The sequence below is a fragment of the Euwallacea similis genome, chromosome 2, assembly GCF_039881205.1.
Source record: "Euwallacea similis isolate ESF13 chromosome 2, ESF131.1, whole genome shotgun sequence".
In the NCBI taxonomy this organism is placed as follows: domain Eukaryota; kingdom Metazoa; phylum Arthropoda; class Insecta; order Coleoptera; family Curculionidae; genus Euwallacea; species Euwallacea similis.
The window spans coordinates 8,189,036-8,205,530 of record NC_089610.1 but is presented as its reverse complement, the minus strand read 5'-3'; the positions used below and the strand labels follow the sequence as shown (position 1 = coordinate 8,205,530).

At 33.9% G+C, this 16,495-nt stretch overlaps 3 protein-coding genes across 4 annotated transcripts; all 3 read right to left on the bottom strand.

The window, feature by feature from the left end:
• Positions 1 to 691: 691 nt before the first annotated feature.
• Positions 692 to 2,210, bottom strand: LOC136417170 (uncharacterized). The gene is made up of 6 exons (XM_066402720.1): positions 2,086 to 2,210; positions 1,898 to 2,016; positions 1,570 to 1,804; positions 1,368 to 1,517; positions 1,083 to 1,318; positions 692 to 1,029 (listed from the first exon to the last, which is right to left on the bottom strand). Exons 1-6 carry the CDS (start codon positions 2,137 to 2,139, stop codon positions 732 to 734), a joined length of 1,092 nt encoding a protein of 363 aa, XP_066258817.1. The 5' UTR covers positions 2,140 to 2,210; the 3' UTR covers positions 692 to 731.
• Positions 2,211 to 3,021: 811 nt separating this feature from the next.
• On the bottom strand, positions 3,022 to 5,189 carry Rad9 (cell cycle checkpoint control protein Rad9). Its single transcript, XM_066405489.1, has 6 exons — positions 5,033 to 5,189; positions 4,721 to 4,971; positions 4,395 to 4,665; positions 4,167 to 4,347; positions 3,990 to 4,113; positions 3,022 to 3,496 (listed from the first exon to the last, which is right to left on the bottom strand). Exons 1-6 carry the CDS (start codon positions 5,064 to 5,066, stop codon positions 3,110 to 3,112), a joined length of 1,248 nt encoding a protein of 415 aa, XP_066261586.1. The 5' UTR covers positions 5,067 to 5,189; the 3' UTR covers positions 3,022 to 3,109.
• Positions 5,190 to 5,991: 802 nt separating this feature from the next.
• Positions 5,992 to 15,687, bottom strand: LOC136419512 (uncharacterized). 2 transcript variants are annotated; one of them, XM_066405904.1, is made up of 16 exons: positions 15,307 to 15,687; positions 13,374 to 13,473; positions 13,187 to 13,318; positions 12,956 to 13,129; positions 12,561 to 12,899; positions 12,283 to 12,337; positions 12,083 to 12,233; positions 11,839 to 12,024; positions 11,133 to 11,263; positions 10,949 to 11,070; positions 10,412 to 10,649; positions 9,280 to 10,357; positions 8,253 to 9,162; positions 7,622 to 7,903; positions 7,473 to 7,565; positions 5,992 to 6,444 (listed from the first exon to the last, which is right to left on the bottom strand). In XM_066405904.1, exons 1-16 carry the CDS (start codon positions 15,333 to 15,335, stop codon positions 6,322 to 6,324), a joined length of 4,143 nt encoding a protein of 1,380 aa, XP_066262001.1. In that variant the 5' UTR covers positions 15,336 to 15,687; the 3' UTR covers positions 5,992 to 6,321. The 2 variants fall into 2 exon arrangements, with proteins under 2 accessions (XP_066262001.1, XP_066262002.1); XM_066405905.1 differs by having other exon boundaries at positions 6,323 to 6,459.
• Positions 15,688 to 16,495: the final 808 nt, after the last annotated feature.

The window sequence follows — 16,495 nt, the reverse complement described above, 5'->3', positions numbered from 1 at the left end:
TATGCAAAGCAAGTACTCGAATATAATTGGGAAAAGTTAATCTGCACAGGGAGTTGTAAGAGTCCTCATTAGTAGTATGAAAACCGGCTTGAACAAAGAGAGACCGTGTCTGACGATGTGTCTGCACGAATGCGTTCTCAACACCCACACATGCGGGATTTGAATAATAATAATATATAATAATAATCAATAATCCTCACCCTTGCTAAAACTCACCAGGATACAAAAGGCCTTTACATTGCATTTGATTGTGGTATTAAGGGAGTCACACACTCGGGTCAAAATAATCAAATCACAATAGGGAAAGGAACGGTAATTTGTAATAGTGGTAAAATTATTTATTGTTCAAACAACGAAACGCACCCAAGACGTTTTTTAATAAGCCGAATCCCTAAGGTTTGCCAAATTTTACCGACACAGTCAACAATTCGGGCCCGCATACGAGAATTGCATACACTTCGGTCTGAAACCACTTAGCATGAATCCTCAGAATAATGTTTTTTTTCGTTTTGCCATAGCCAGCATAGACCAGCACCATCCAGTTCATCTGTGTAACAGCTACTTCCACCACGAACTATTTTGGGAAATCATTTGTACTCAGGTACAGCAAAATTATGGGACTAATAACACACATACTTAAAACAAGAATTTATTCAATGAACAATAACAGCAAATAAACAAACATTTTTTGAAATATTTCAAAACAATTTCAACTAAAACTGACATTGAGCTTATGTAGTATTGACACATTTATCTTGTTTTCCCTTTTGATTTTTCCCTGTTAAAGCCTCAAAACTCTTCTTGTTTTTATATACACAAAGATCCATAAAACTAATGCCCAGCATCAAAGCCTGAGATAACAACTCTTTATTCATGGAGTTTTCAGATTTAAAATATTGAGTTAAACTATTGTCAATTGAAACACCAGTGCATGGAAGTGAGTGCATGACCTCTGTATCACCCTTTAACATGCCAATAATCTTTGGTATTGCAGAAACCTTCTCGTAACCCATTAGAGTGTTAAATAGCCTACAATTCACAATCTAAAAAATAAATTTTTGTTATAAGAAAAAATTACCTACCTGGCTGGTAATCTATTCTTCAAATAAAAAACTCGATTTTCAAATTTATTTCCTTCATTCTGTAAAGTTTGATTATGTTTCACACTAGTATTCAATAATGCTAATAACATGGACATTATCTCCACTTGGTGGTTGTGAGTGAATACTTTATTGGGGTTGTTTTGAGGATTTAAACTGGGCTGCGCCTCAAAGATGTAAACATCTCCCAAAGGGGTCATTTCCAAGGCTTCTACTGCCTAAATTGATTCATTGTCAGTATAAGTTTTAATTGAAAGTTATTAATACCAAGCCAAAGGTGTCTGTAGGCAACATTTGTGTAGGATAGGTAGATAAATTTTTGTATTTCCATTCAGATACAGTGTTGGCATTTCGATTTAAGGTGACCCATCCAATTCCTGTAGCATCTATATAGATTGCTACAGCAGTTTTTAAAACCTATAATAATTTTTTAAAATAAAAACAATCTATGACTTTATTTTAATATTACAGTAGATAAATGTGGGTCCATTTCAGGAAACACAAGATGTTTAAAGTATTTATTGTATTTCAGGGAAGATGATTTGGACTTTGATAAACTATTATTCACGATTCTTTTGCAAACATCCTCTAGGCTATTTTCACCAAAACCATCCACTTCTAAAACCTCTTTCAAGGTTTTAAAATGACCTCGTCTCAGTTTCCATTCTAACAGAGACTTTATCCTCGCATTTGAGATTCTATAACTTTATAAAGGCGAAATTATGGTAAATTTAATCAAAATTTTGCTAGCGATTTAATATAAACAGTTTGACGCTCAATAAAAAATGTGAACTTACCGAGACAAAATTTCAGGTGGGGAATCGTTTAAAGTTTGTAATATTTTGCAGTGTTGTTCAGGGGTAAAATTATCTTTGGCATAGAAATCAACGTTAGAATGCGTGCAAAGGAGCCTAATCTAAAGAATCAATAAAGAATAAAAATTATAATACAAACTAAGACAAAAATGTAGGTGTTAAATGCTTACACATTTAGAAACTGAATTGTAATTAATTCTTCTATAAATTTGCTCAATTAACATGTTAATTATACGTTTAAAATAAATACAAAATTGGAAGATTTAACAAATTTTAAACAATTTTTATAATTAATTATTGAGGTTATATTTGAGATTAGCGCAAAAGGCATTGAAGTTAATGTGACTAATATGGCAACATTGAAGATGAACGTACTGTCCGCCATTTTACTGTAATATTTTCATTGTTCCCAATATATCAAGTTAAATTGTTTTTCCCACAACTTTCACGCATCATTAAAATTATTCTCTAAAATTTGACTTGGTCTAAGCACATTAATTAAAAATGATTAAATCAATTCACAGAATGTAACGCGACAATTAAGTAAGAAACACAAATGCACTGTTGACAAGTCTAATTCGGCTTCCCATCTGTCATAAAAATTAGGTGAGGTTAGATACCGTTTACTAAATATTTTTAATTAGTCCATTCTAAACCGATCGTTGAGTAAGATGTATTTTATTTGTTATTTCTCCATTCAAGTGTTTGGGAAATTCATATATTGATTATCAGGTTTATTTGTTAGGAAGGAAAAAATTATAAAGGCTAACAATATACCCTAAAGAGAAGCTAGCGAACTTCTTTTCAGGGGGACCGTTTCATTTGGGCTTAGTAATTTATGTGAGAAAATTAAACAGAACAATAAAGAAGCTAATAATGAAAAGAATTAATGTTGCTTGAGGAAATTGATTTGATATGATGTATTTATATTTTTGTACATATAATCTTTAGTCCATAAAAATTATTAGAAATACTCAAATTTAGGCTTTATATATTTTGGAATTCATAGTTAACTTTAAGATAAGATGTGTGTATATAGAACGTTTTTACTAAAATGAAATATGCATGTTCTGTGTGAACCATTTTTAATTAAGAAATAAACATGATATTATAACGGTCTTAATAATAAGTCTTAAGCTTTGCAAACTAAACTAGAATCACTCACTTTTCACTCAAATTTGCAACTTTTTAACTTTATTCAGAGTCACTTTCCCTTAATAGCACATTATTTATCATGGAAGCATGAAAAGTTGGCTCAAAAGATCTTTTAAAAATATATCTCACTCTTTTGCTTCTAGGACTTTCAGGACTTCCTGGCACTTCATTGTCTTCGTCATTATCTATTTCCCCATCTTTTTTGCTGTTGTTATTGAATAAATTATCATTTTCCTCTAACACAAATTTTTTTTGTCTCACAGTACTTGTTTTATCTCTATTGGATAACGCACCATTTTTATTATTTTTTAATATGGAATTTTTGTCACTCTTTGAGACTGGATCATCTTCAAAATGGTCCCAATTTTCATTTGCAATCGCTTCTAAGTCATCGTGAGTCAAGTTATGAGTGCCGTTTATGTTTACCTGCAAATGCAGTAATTAAGATGAATTGAGTACGTGTACATCGGAAGCCTCAATCTGATTTTACGATTAGGTTGAGATTAATCCTTTTAAAAATAATCAATATACGATCATAAGATCACCATTTCAATGGGTCGAAAGATTCAATTTGATCCTCTTTTTCAAGTGATTAAGCGAATATGCATGCCGTGAAAAGCAAATTGAGAATTAACATATAATTTAAATGATTTTTATTAATATGAATATTTTTTTGTCAGTTTATTAAGCATATATGGTTATATTTCCGTCAATTGGTAGTAATAATTTAGAAGTGTGGATGTTCTATTTCAAAATTATGCTACTATTTCATTCAGATTGTTTCTGTATTTGAAATAGTATTGTTTATTCTCATTTAGAAGTCAGGCAAAATTCACAGAATTGGTTTTAATTTGATTATGTAGTCGGATCATAATTTTCACAATATACAATATTCAATAAAGCTGTTACTACATCTCACCTGTGTTATCTTTGCAGGCAAAGAGGTAGGCCCTATAGTCGATGGAGCATCTGTGTAGGGATTAATTGTAGCTACCACAAAGAGTACTTCAAAAGTAGGATTTCTCATACTGATTGAAAGAGGCCTAAAGAATATTTTATTTTTTTCAATTTCAGAGCAGAAATAGAGTGGTCATACCGGCCTCCTGCATCAAAATCAATACCAATATTTAAATTGAAAGAATCTGCAAATGCTATTGCAGTTCTAAATGGCTTCAGTGAAAAATTAACTGTTGTCTCTTCACTGATTTTGAACAATGCAAATTCTGAACAGCTCAAATTCACATGACTTCTAACAGATTTAGGGTTATGAGGGGCTCCTGGAAAACTTATTTAACTACTCCAGAAATAAAATGGTACAACATACCAATATAGTAGTTTCTGGCTACTACTTTGGCCTTTGTTATCTCAAAGGTAATACTGTCATCTGACGTACTAAATAAATTGAGAAAACCATTAAAGAAATCACTGCCCGCACAGAGGCTGTTATTTCTGGATTGTCCATAATTGTCTATAGTTAATATTTCAGGATCCATGAGACACAGATCATGTGACATGACAATATCATCTGCCTTATATTTAACTTTAAATTTCATCACATCACTAGGATCTATATATTCAATTCTTAGTGACTCTAACTGAAAATATAATACAGGATTTATGTGTTTATTTCTAATATCTTTAACACTTCACTTTTTTATCCAAATGGGTTCCCCGAAATAATGGCAACAAAGTCTTCATGTGAATCTTTAAACTGATGGCTGCATTTTCTTTGACATGACCCTGCTTCACGTTATATAAGGAAAAAAAACTATCGAGCATGTGAAACTGTCCACAAACTGTCTTGCTTTGATTGAATGTTAGAAAGGTGAGTTTATCAATTTTGGCTTCAATAAAAAGTTCATCGCCTATTTTTGCTAAAGCGTGCACTGCCCGTGCTAAAACTAGGGCGAGCCCGAAAGGCATTTTAAAACATTTAATTAAGAAATGAAAGAGGCAATTTACCTTTGATGTTTAGACTGGGGATGATGCAGTTCATGGCTAATAAGGAATTGCAGTAAAGCTCTAAAGAGTTGAGTTGTTAAATATGCAAAAATGAGCTTCTTTTTGTTATTTTTTTATTGAAAAATATCATGTTTTTCCTCCTCAAATGTACCTGTGAATGTTATTGGTAAATTCAAAATGAAAAGTTAGGTTAAGAAGTAATGAATTGTCATTATCGGGCAGCTGTTCTGTTACTGCTGTAAATATTTGTCGATACGGTCAATAATAGGTGTAAACAATGCGCATGCTCTTCAATCGTAATTGGACACAATGAAAATTCAACGTCATCAAGATGCGCAAGATAGTAATTAGAAATTGGTAATTCCACAAATATGCAAAACAATAAATTTCAAAATGCTTATCTGAACGTTTAATTAAATTATTTAAGACATGACTTGAGCCTTACAATTCTACGGCACAAAATAATAATTTTTGCATCAAATAAAGATACTTAAATATATACAATTATGTATAATATAAATACAATATAGGTAGGTCGAGCTGCCAACAGATGAAATCGGGCGGTCCTTTTGGTTCAATTAATCATTATTTAATATAAATTCAGTTAGAGAAAGACATTAAAATGCCTCATTTTCAATCTGCTGGAAGCGGATAACAATTATCACACACAAACACATGAATCTACGGAACAAAAAATTGTGCTCAAAACTGGAAAGAATACTAAAAAAGCACAATCGTTTGTCATTAAATCACATGAATTAATTATTGTTATTTAGACTGGGGATTTAATCGACCAACTTACAATGCATAAACCGTAATCTAACTAAAAAAGAAGGGCATTAGTTAAAAATACTTTAGAATATCTTGATACTGGTCAAAAACAAATAAAAATATGCTCAAACACGTAGTTTGAGCAACATTGCTTCGAGCACAAATTAAAGTGAATTTTATTTAAAGAAAATTAACTCATTTACACTTGTACTGCTTCACGGAGGCAATCAAAATTATAAACGGTCATAAACTAATTTTTGAATGTAAAGTATTTACTACTGAATAAAGAAAAAAATCGTTTTTCACACAAGACTAAAGTATATGTCTTTTGTATAGGTCGAAAGATGCTATAAAAAAGCACTGGTGCTCAAAAACCTGCATTAATTAAATGTAATACTTCGATCCCTCTGCTACATCCTATGATTCGAGGATTGTACTATTACCTAAAGATAATTTAAAAAACTTCATTGCGTCAGTCTTTTCAACTAAAAATTGTAGGTACAACGTTGCCTATAGGCTTATTGGGTATCGTCGATATCAAAATCGTCTTCTAATACTTTTCTTTTCACCGGACGTTTTTCCGGCAACGGCCTCTCCAGATCATAAAGATGTTCGCGGTAATGCATGTCGCTAGCGTAGGACTAGAAGAAATGTTGCTAATGCAATGAAGTGTTAATAAAAGTATAGACATGTCCTTTTTGGTTAATGTAATTTATTTAATATGCACTGGAATTCAACACAGAAATTAGAAGCAAACCCCGTTACAGACAATACAAATTTTGTCCCCATGCAAACTCAATTTAGATTCCCAACAAAATTCAAGTGCCGTTGTCCTTTTTGCAACTTAAAAAAAAATATTGCTTACAACACCGACATTAATACGACTACCAAGGCACAAAAACGCAACCAAAAAGAACACAAACAAATATGAGGATAGTCCCAGAAATACCCAATCTAACACACATTTTTTAATATTTTTTTGGAAAATATTACATTATTTTTCAACATAGCCTCTTTTAAAAATAACACACTTTTCCCAGCGATGTTCTATGGCTTCTATACCTTATTTATAGTAAAAAGCTTCGAGTGTTTTTGTTTAATTATGAGTAATAGTGGCACCTATCACAATTGTTCGGTCAAAATGCGACGTACAGTACTTTTTGAAATGTCTATCACGTTTACTAACTCGTACAATTTTAGCTGACGGTCTTCCAGTACAGTTTTGCGGATTTTCACCACAATTTCTGAAGTGATTGTCTCATTGGATCGACTACTGTGAAGTTCGTCTTAGCAGCTCGTACAATTGCGTTTAAACTCTGCCACCTAATATTTTACAATCGTTAACGAAGAACCAGATTCCCCCCAGTGTAGAATCTAACTCCGCTTTTATGTTGGATAGATCAAGAACTTTTAAATGAAAATATTGAATTATGTATCGATGACCAATTTTTTTAGTGTTAACAAAACTCTAAAAGTGTTCACTAAAAATGGCTCCAAAACAAACATAAATCAACACAGCACCTTCAAACTTTAGACATTAGCCTTTTAAGGTTAGGCCTTTGTAATATAGGCAAATTTTTAACAGAATAATCGTCGTCTATATATCAGGTCGGGTACTTCTGGGACTATCCTCATAATTTCCAGTACTCACTTATGAAACTGCACTTACCATTTTCGCTATTAGCCGTTTAGGAATGTTTTCAGTCAGTGAATAAATGTGTTCTCTTCGCGCATCTAGGTGACTTAAATCCTCAAATACCACCTGAAAAACGTAAATAAGCCTAAATTATAATAAAAATCAAACAAAATAATACTGACAGTATAAAGTGGTTCATCAGTCCTTCCCACGCATTCAGCCTCGTAAATTTCTCCATCAGTCCAGCGAACATTAACGATATCCCCGTAATTAGGTCCCGAAACACCAACCCAATCTACCAAATGATCTAACGTAATATCTTTGGAGAAACTTTGGTCGCATCTGAAGTACACGGAGAACTTTAGATTGAACTTAATTTCAGTCACTTTGGCCCTGTAGTACCGGTTGTTTTTGTGTTTGGCCCATACTTCTTCCTCCACGGATATGGGAACTCTTTTGGTCGTCTGAAATTGATTGCCATTAATATCAAGAAATTTTTTTTTAAACTTTCAGTTTGAACACAACTAACATGTTTGAACTGATAACATTGCGCACTCGACTAGAAAGCAACAGAAGAATACGTTGTTACTTTCAAGAGAACGTAATTTTTGTATGTAATGAGTGATCATAACAAAAAAACTTTGCAATAAATGATGAACCGTAAATATAGAGAATTGATTAAGCCATGTACTATTTACTATAAAAAATTTGATATTGATAATAGATAACAGATGAATTTATCAAAGACATGCTTCTGACATTTCAACATCCACTTAAGGTTTTTTTAACAATCACAAGGTATTTTTATCATACCTTCTCACAATTCGGCGGTCGTCCTCTATTATTGACATTGATTTCCTTCTTCCCTCGCATATCCGACTCGCAATTACTCACTAGACGCGAAACTGGCGACGAACTGACGTTATACAGTGTGCATCCCTTCTTCATTCTCTTCTGCAAACTGGGAGAAAAGTGACTCAAAATGTCCTCAACCTCAACCGCCACATTGAGAGGAGTCAAATCTTCACGCAGCTGCTCCAACGACCGAGGCTGCGTCAACACTTCGGAAGGCACTGGAGGCACGCGACTTTTAGTGCTCGTCGCGTGGTTTTTGCAGAACCTGATAAGCTCTTTTAATAGCTCTAAGTTGCGATGCTTCTGGACTTTGGAGGCCCTCCCGCTACGCTTTACCCCGGTCAACGTAGAAAGGTCAATCGTCCCTGCGTCGCCGCACATGCGCTTGGACTTTAGAAAAAGCTGCAACATCTTGTTTTTGAGGTTAAGTGTTCCTGGCTGCTTCGCAACTTTATTACTGCTGGGTGGCTTTAGTGGCGACGTTTGTGGAGGGTTGATTTCACTTAATTGACTGCAGAAATTCAAGTTTATATTCTCCACTATGACTCTGGGTTCTTCTAGCTGCACAGCCTGAATTACTATCTCTTCCCCGTTTTCAGGTTCAGTCCCCACCTCCATGTCAAGGGCTATATCCTCAACATCATTTATTGACAATACAGGCACAGTTTCTTTTTCGTTGGGCGATTCTTCAATATCATTGGTTTGTTGCATCACTTTTTCGTCTTTGTTCAACTTGATGGGCTGTTGCGTCATCGGATAGAATCGGTCCTTGTTTAGGTAAATCGTTTTCGGGCAGGAGTTGACACTGTACCAGTTTTGATTGGTCCAGACGGGCTTTTGGGCGGGTTGCAAATTTTGATAATTGTTGCTGAAATATTGTTTATTATTAGCTAATCTTTGAAAAAATATGTGGCAAATTTTTAAAGATAGGAATTGAATTAACAGCTAAAGCCAGTTATGTAAACGCAATTAAAAATTCACTTACCCATCTCTGGCTGCCTGCACAGGATTTAACGTAATCCCTGGCGGCAAAATAATCTTCTGGACAACTGCTTCCTGCGGCTTCAACCCATTGCTATTGGTGATCACAGCGGTTGGAAACTGATTCAAAACCACTATATTCTGCACTGCTCTGGCACTCTGCTGCGGCACTGCATTCGCCACTACACCGTATTGCTGCTGCGCACTTACGGCCGTAAACTGCGGAATAACTTCACTACTGGTGGGGGCGGAATACAGAGTGATAGTGTTATCATTGGTTTGGGTCTGAGGCGCCACTTTATTAACCACCAAGTTTGTGTAAGTAAGCCCTGGAGGCTGGGATTTACTACAGTGAGAATTTTGTGAACTTGGTCCTTGAAGTTCGTCAAACAAATCTAAATCTCCAACAATTGGTTCAACTGAGAATTGCTGTTGCTGCTGGGTGTTATTGTATATATTCTTAGAGACGTCCACGACTACAGCACTGGGTTTTACCGTCTGGGAAATTTCACTGAGCTGCGTTTTGATCGGGCTCAAACTCACTGACGAGTCCAAATTGGCGTATTTGCCTTCAATCTTCGGCATAACCGGGAAATGAGTAAAAGTCGCGTCAGACTTATAATTCTCAACTGGAGCTTTTGGAGTTGTAATCACGTTACTCTCCTTCTTCACTTCGCCCTTAATCATATGCTCTACAGTTTTATTTCTATCACAATTTTTCACAGGCCTGCTTCGCTGCAGGAAGCTCAAATAGGCATTTTCGAATCCTTTATTGCCCACCAGATTGATTAGATTTCCTTGAATGGCATTGGGAGGTTTCGCTACTGTTTTGGGAACAGGAGCAATTAAGGAGGGAATTACAGGCTTCTTCTCCACCTCTTTAACTGGACAAATGCTTGCAGTAGAAGCCGCGACAGAAGGTTCTTTAAATGAATTAGCCAGCTGATATTCTTGGTCCGCCTGTCTTATAATGCTGTCTATATCCTCCTTGGCTTTCGCCACTTCAAATCCCTCCGTTTCAGGTGATATAAGAGTCGTTCTTGATGATGATGGTTCAGATTTTGAGCCCGGGCTTTCCCCTACTGAAATTTGAAAATTATGAAATTTACAAAATGATGTGAGGTAGGAAAACTTACGCTCTTTCTTTTTTAGCTTTTTCTTAAGCTTTTCTTTTGGATCCTTCTCCTTAGGCTTGGACTTCTTTTTGTTTATGAAATCGTTCTCGCGGGCCACTAGCGATTTGACCAATTCATCTGTGCCCGGGCTCGCAGGAGATGTTTCCGATTTGTTCAGAGAAACGATTCTTCCGCACTGCTTCTTGGCTTTCGGCTCTTTCGAACTACTACTGCCTGCAGGTGCATCCTCGTCCTCAGACTAAAGAAAACAATTAGCAACTATTTCAGTCAAGTCAACTATTTTAATTTTATAGCTTCAACGTATATGTGGAAGTAAGTTCATGTAAGTGAATTATTATGGTAAACAAAGTTTTTTTTCATTTTTTTTATTGCTTTCAAAATTGATTAATGTCAGCAAGAACTTGCGATTCAACTGATTTCGACTCGGAGAAATCCCTGTGACAAATGTATCCACACTGCATATACCAAATATACAATGCAAGTTATTTCATTTCTCTGATATCTCAAGATGCTTTAAAACTAAAAAATCAAATCTACCTCACTGCACTCCTTTTTCTTGGGTTTCCGCCCTGACCCTCCGGATCGGCGCTTCTTCGGCACTACTCTCTTCCCTTTTTTCACATTATACCCGTCATCACATATATCCACATCTTCGGCTTCTAAACAAGAAAAAACGCATATTTTAGCATGTATCTTTAGTAGAGCAAATGACGGTTATTACCAATTTCACCGGCTTTCAACCAGATATCTTCCAAGACCTCCATTTGTTGTTCGTCCGGTTGTATTTCCTCAAAAGCCAGATTGTCTTCCTCAATTAATTGGAGCTGCAAATCTGCTGGAAACTCCGCGAAACTACAAAAAAAAAGTATTAGGTGAATTTTACTTAACAGATTTGTCAATTAATATTGATTCTACAAAAAACATCCTTCTCCTTATATTTAGCTAAGCTATTATAGGAGACCTCAAGAATTTAAATCTGAAAAATAATACTGCTAAAAAAACCTCTCAACAAACTAAGTGACAGAGATAACATTTACTTTCTGAAAATTATTTGGGTCCGCTCTACATAATCTTAAAAATGTATGTAAGTAATATACAAATAAAAAAGGAAGATGAGAAGTAATGCCCAGAATAAGGGAAGTGTGGCAGCAACGAAGTAATAAATACAGGAAGTATCATGTAATATAGAAAGTTGGGTAGTACCAAAGTACAAAAAATATTTCTTTCTTACATCAGAAGTGTATAAGAATAAAACTGGCTCCCATTAATAATTATTTAACAGATTCAAAGCTATTTCTAGTTGTGAATTTAAAAGTTCTGTAACGTTACGGTTATCATATCTCGCAGCTATTTTCTCGTATATTTAACTTCCTTTTTCTATTGATATCAAGAAAGTAGGAACCATTGAATTATGTCAATCAACTCACTTAGGATATCCAGCCATCATCCTCCCTTTTTTCTTCTTAAAAGGTCCCTCCATATAACTTTGTGGCAAACTGGTGTTGTTCTTGTTGCACAAAATGTCCTGAGGCAAAGGAACCGGTGCCGCCACTTTACGGTCAGGCTCCTCTGGATGAGGCCCCACATCCTCCCCTTTCAACCACTTTTCATATCTATAAAAATTGAACAAATATAGAAAGAAAACTCTTAAATACACAAATGCTACAATACCTATCTGGTTGGAACCTTTTAACAAAAGTATCCATAGATATTTTAACCATGTCCTTGCTGCATGTGCAGTGCGAAGCTCGCTTCCCGTATTCCACCCATCTTTCACAGGCAAAATTGGTTGATTCAGCACAGTTAAACCCATGATTAAAACCTGCATAACAACCATTAAAATCTCCCTTTGTACCTCAATAATTAAATACCTGCATGATAACCATAAGGAAAGGTAATCATAATTTCTCCAGCCTCTTGAGTAATCTAAATTAGAAAAGTCATAAAATCTATTGGCAAATTCGGGAATCTATAAAGTGTGCAATCAATGTGGCAATATGGCTGGTGAGCTTTACTATTAACCTAAATTACCCTTAACAGGAACACAATCTAAAACGAGTTTGTAATTAAACAATTACCAAAACACAAACTCAGTCATATTGCTGCACTGGTACAATTGTCTGAATTCACCATATCAAACAAAATTTACCTTATTGTAAGGAATGGAATACTGCTTTAAAATTTGGGGCGAAATGAGCGTCATTTTGTGCCTTAAAAATGCTTGGCAAGTTTTATATGAAGACGGGAAAAAACCATTTGCCAATCGTTCGAGCCTGCGGCCATGTTCGGGAGGTATGGCATACCAAGTTTTTGGCGCCCCAAAGTGAAGGTGATTAATGGAATAGAGGTCCATATCTTCAGTGTGCCAAGCAAATGTGGTTTTCCACATTCCAAAATACAGATAAGCAGTGTTGACTCCCTCAATAGAAATCCCGTAATCTTCATTAACATAGTCCAGGATGGTTCCTAGCCTATTTATGTTCCATTCCTAAAATTTTACTTAATAATTAACCGCAAAATTGTTATATATTTTTTAAAATTTACATTGACATCATCATCAGTAATACTTCCAGAAACATCGGCCCCATAAATCGGGGCAACATATGTTATGTTTTTCCAATACTTCCTCTCTAAATCTTCATAGTCAAAGTGTCTTGGAGTAGCATAACGCTCAGAGTTTGCCAAGTCGCGGTATTGTTTAACGCTCATTGCTTTTTTCTATACATAAAAAGTGTAATTAATTTAATGGTTTAAGTTGAGCTAACTCAAAAATACCTGAATATTAATTTGCTGATAGAGCCCCTGTTTACCTGTTACAACTTGGCAAATAGGAGCTGGAATTGTAACGTTCAATTTCTCGATATCATAACCGCCTTTTCGCGGTACCCATTCAGGAGGCGGGATAACCTATATGATAAGAAATTAAAAATTGCTGTTAATTGAAGGTATTAAGGCAACTTACTTTTGCCAGCCCTGCTTTATGAGCTCCCATAGATTCCATGTATTGGACATATTTGCCGAAGTTCTTGAACTCTTCCCAAGTGGGGCGAAACACCATAATCCTTTCAAGGAGAAAAGAATATATTATCTGTAACTTGGTATAGTAAAAATAACATTAATTTGTAACACAATATTAATTAGTAATTTAACATTTCCAAAAAATGCTAGGTAAGTATAAAAGTTTTACTAATTTTCATGTTCTAATTTAAGATTTCTTTGCAGATACAATGAAATCAAGTAGAGAAATTGTTAACCTGTACCTGTGGTGTTACACATGAGAATTAAATAAGCCTTAAACCAAAAAGTTGAAATTCTTGTAATACTATTTAAAATTTTTTTTTTGCTTTATGTTTTCATTCTATCTTCCACAAATATCTATCTTTCATGTGACATTTTCCACTAATCCTTCTTATAAATTGCTATGAAATTATAATTCCAATAATTTTTCCTCAATTTTGTTTTAAAGCTTGAAGTTGAAACTGCTGAGAGAAGCAGATCATCTATGTAATTTGAAATTGAAATGGACAACCATAGATGAACAATTATGTGATTTATTGAATATATTTTTCTTACAAAAGAGAGATTAGGGTCAAGGAGAAATATATGATTGTTTATCTATATTTTAACTAGAAATGTGTGAATAAAAAAAATACAAAAAAGTAACAATTAAAATGCTATTTAAGACTTATGTGATGTGTGGGGGATACTCAATTAGAACTAATATGTTCTTTGTTCACTCAGTTCTTCATATTTCATTAAGCAGATTCAGGTCCTAGAGTGAGATACAAGTGAAGCCATTTTGAGGGCTTGATTTGTCATTATTTATCAATGATGTTGTCCTAACCTTAAGACTTACTATTTGTTTTAACCATGGGCCTTTTTTTGAGATATGATACAATTGTTTAATAATAATTGTAAATAGCAATACATATCTTATGAATGGTATCCACATTGCTATTTAACAATTTAAAGTAAATAATTTGCAAAGCAAAACAAAAAGAACATTAAAATGTTTAATCTGCTTTAGATATTATATTACTCATTAACTAAGGGCTTTAAAGAAAGTTAAATAGCAATTAACAGAAATTCTTTATGGCTTGCTAATAAGTGCTTTTACAAGGTGTCCAACTTTCATTGTTTTTGCTAAGTAAAACTCTGGTGGTAACTTCTTTTTCTGCTGCTCTTTTTATGTGTAAACTACCTGAGCATGTGGTCTATCCTTAAGATGCAATTAGGCACATATATATATATATATATATATATATATATATATATATATATATATATCTCAAAAACTATTAGATTTATAAGACAAATTTTGCCAAATTGTAACTTTAAGCATCAAGTTAACTAAGTACTGAAATAATATATATTTAATATAAAATAATAATAGAATTTTAAGAAACTATTCTTTTACTTCCTCAAATTGAAAATAAAAAATATATTTCTTATTTAGCTTTTAAGGTAAAATTTGCCATCAATTACTCCACTTGACCCTACTATAAATTTAAAAACCCAAAATAGATTGAGGAGTTTCAAATCAATGTAAGTACCTCCTTACCCTCATGAATTCCTTTTAGTTAATATACCAAATAATTAAGCAAATAAGACAAAGTAATGGCTTTATTGGTAGGCCTAATTGGTAGTTATTAAGGGGATAAGTGTGAGCAAGCTTTTGGGGCAATATCTACTGCTTCATTGACAATTCAAATTATGATACTATATTATGTAATGATGGGGCCACAAATCCGCCCCAATATTAAGATCAAAATTAAGGTAATTGTTACGTAAGTTTTCTTGGTTGTATTCAAGTTTAAAAACAGAGACATCAGAGCCTCTAGTGCTAGCGTATCTTATTTGCTGGTATTCAACAAAAATTCCTTATAATTACTCACTTGGGGCATCTTTGGCTGCTATCCCCCATGATCACCTATGTAGACACAACAAAGAAGACCTTTCCTAACGTGTTAAAACGTGCTAATAATCGTCTAAACTACCGGAAAAATCACGTTAAAATGAAATCAGAAATTGGCGTCGGCCATTGTCCAAACACGAGCTTTCACGTAGTCGCAAATAAATAGAGGATATACTATTTGCCCTTAACCCGGAGGGCAATTTAGAAATTTATCATTAATGAACACTAACTTCTTTTCGGTTTTCCCTCATAAAATTGAAGAAAATTCGATTAAATGAGCACGAAAAACTGAAAACAAATTAAAGATGCTCCCACAAACACTTTTCTCGGCCACTTCTTTCATCGTACTTGTAGGGAAACAAATGCTGCCAACCAAAATATGTGTTCGCTGGATAAATCATTACCAATTACCAAATGTGAAGAAAGCTTCTAGGTAAAAAATGTAAAATATATATCATTTTCTACTTGAAATAATAATCCTTACTTAATCAGTTTTCATTTTAATATAACACAGTTTAAATATCTCAATACCATTAATCTTTATCCTTAATCTCTCTAAATATGTTCTATATATTTGAGGCAAATAATTTATTTTTTCTTCCAATTTCTTAAAGAATAACCCTTTGCATACAAGTAGAGATTGTGGCGATGATTTTACATTGTATACCATGTTCAGAGAATGTACGTTAGAATAATGTGAGATAAATAAACATAAAATATATAAAAATATAGAGATAATATGCAACAAAAATATTAATTTGCAGTGTTGTGTCTTTTGTTAATTACTCTTTTTATTAAATATTAAAAAAAACTAAAGAGTTTATTTAACTAAGGAAGCAATTGTCACAGCTCCTAGGTCTAAGTCATAGTGAAAGTTCGGCCTGTAGGGAATTCTATATGGAGTAGCGAGGCTGCTACAGAAACTGCATAATGTAAAGGTAAATTCCACAATAAGCTTATCACAATTGAGTTTAATGAGATTTGATAACTGAAAATGAATGGAATGCGTGTTGAAAATTTCAATTGCCATAATTACTGCGCTATAATTATCATTAAAAGACAAAAGATTACACCTTTTCTTTGCTTACTCATTTATCTTTGAGTCAAAGCTCTTTGGATCCCTTTTAAACTGTTAAATTGTAAGTGATTCCTCCAATTTATCGACGTGT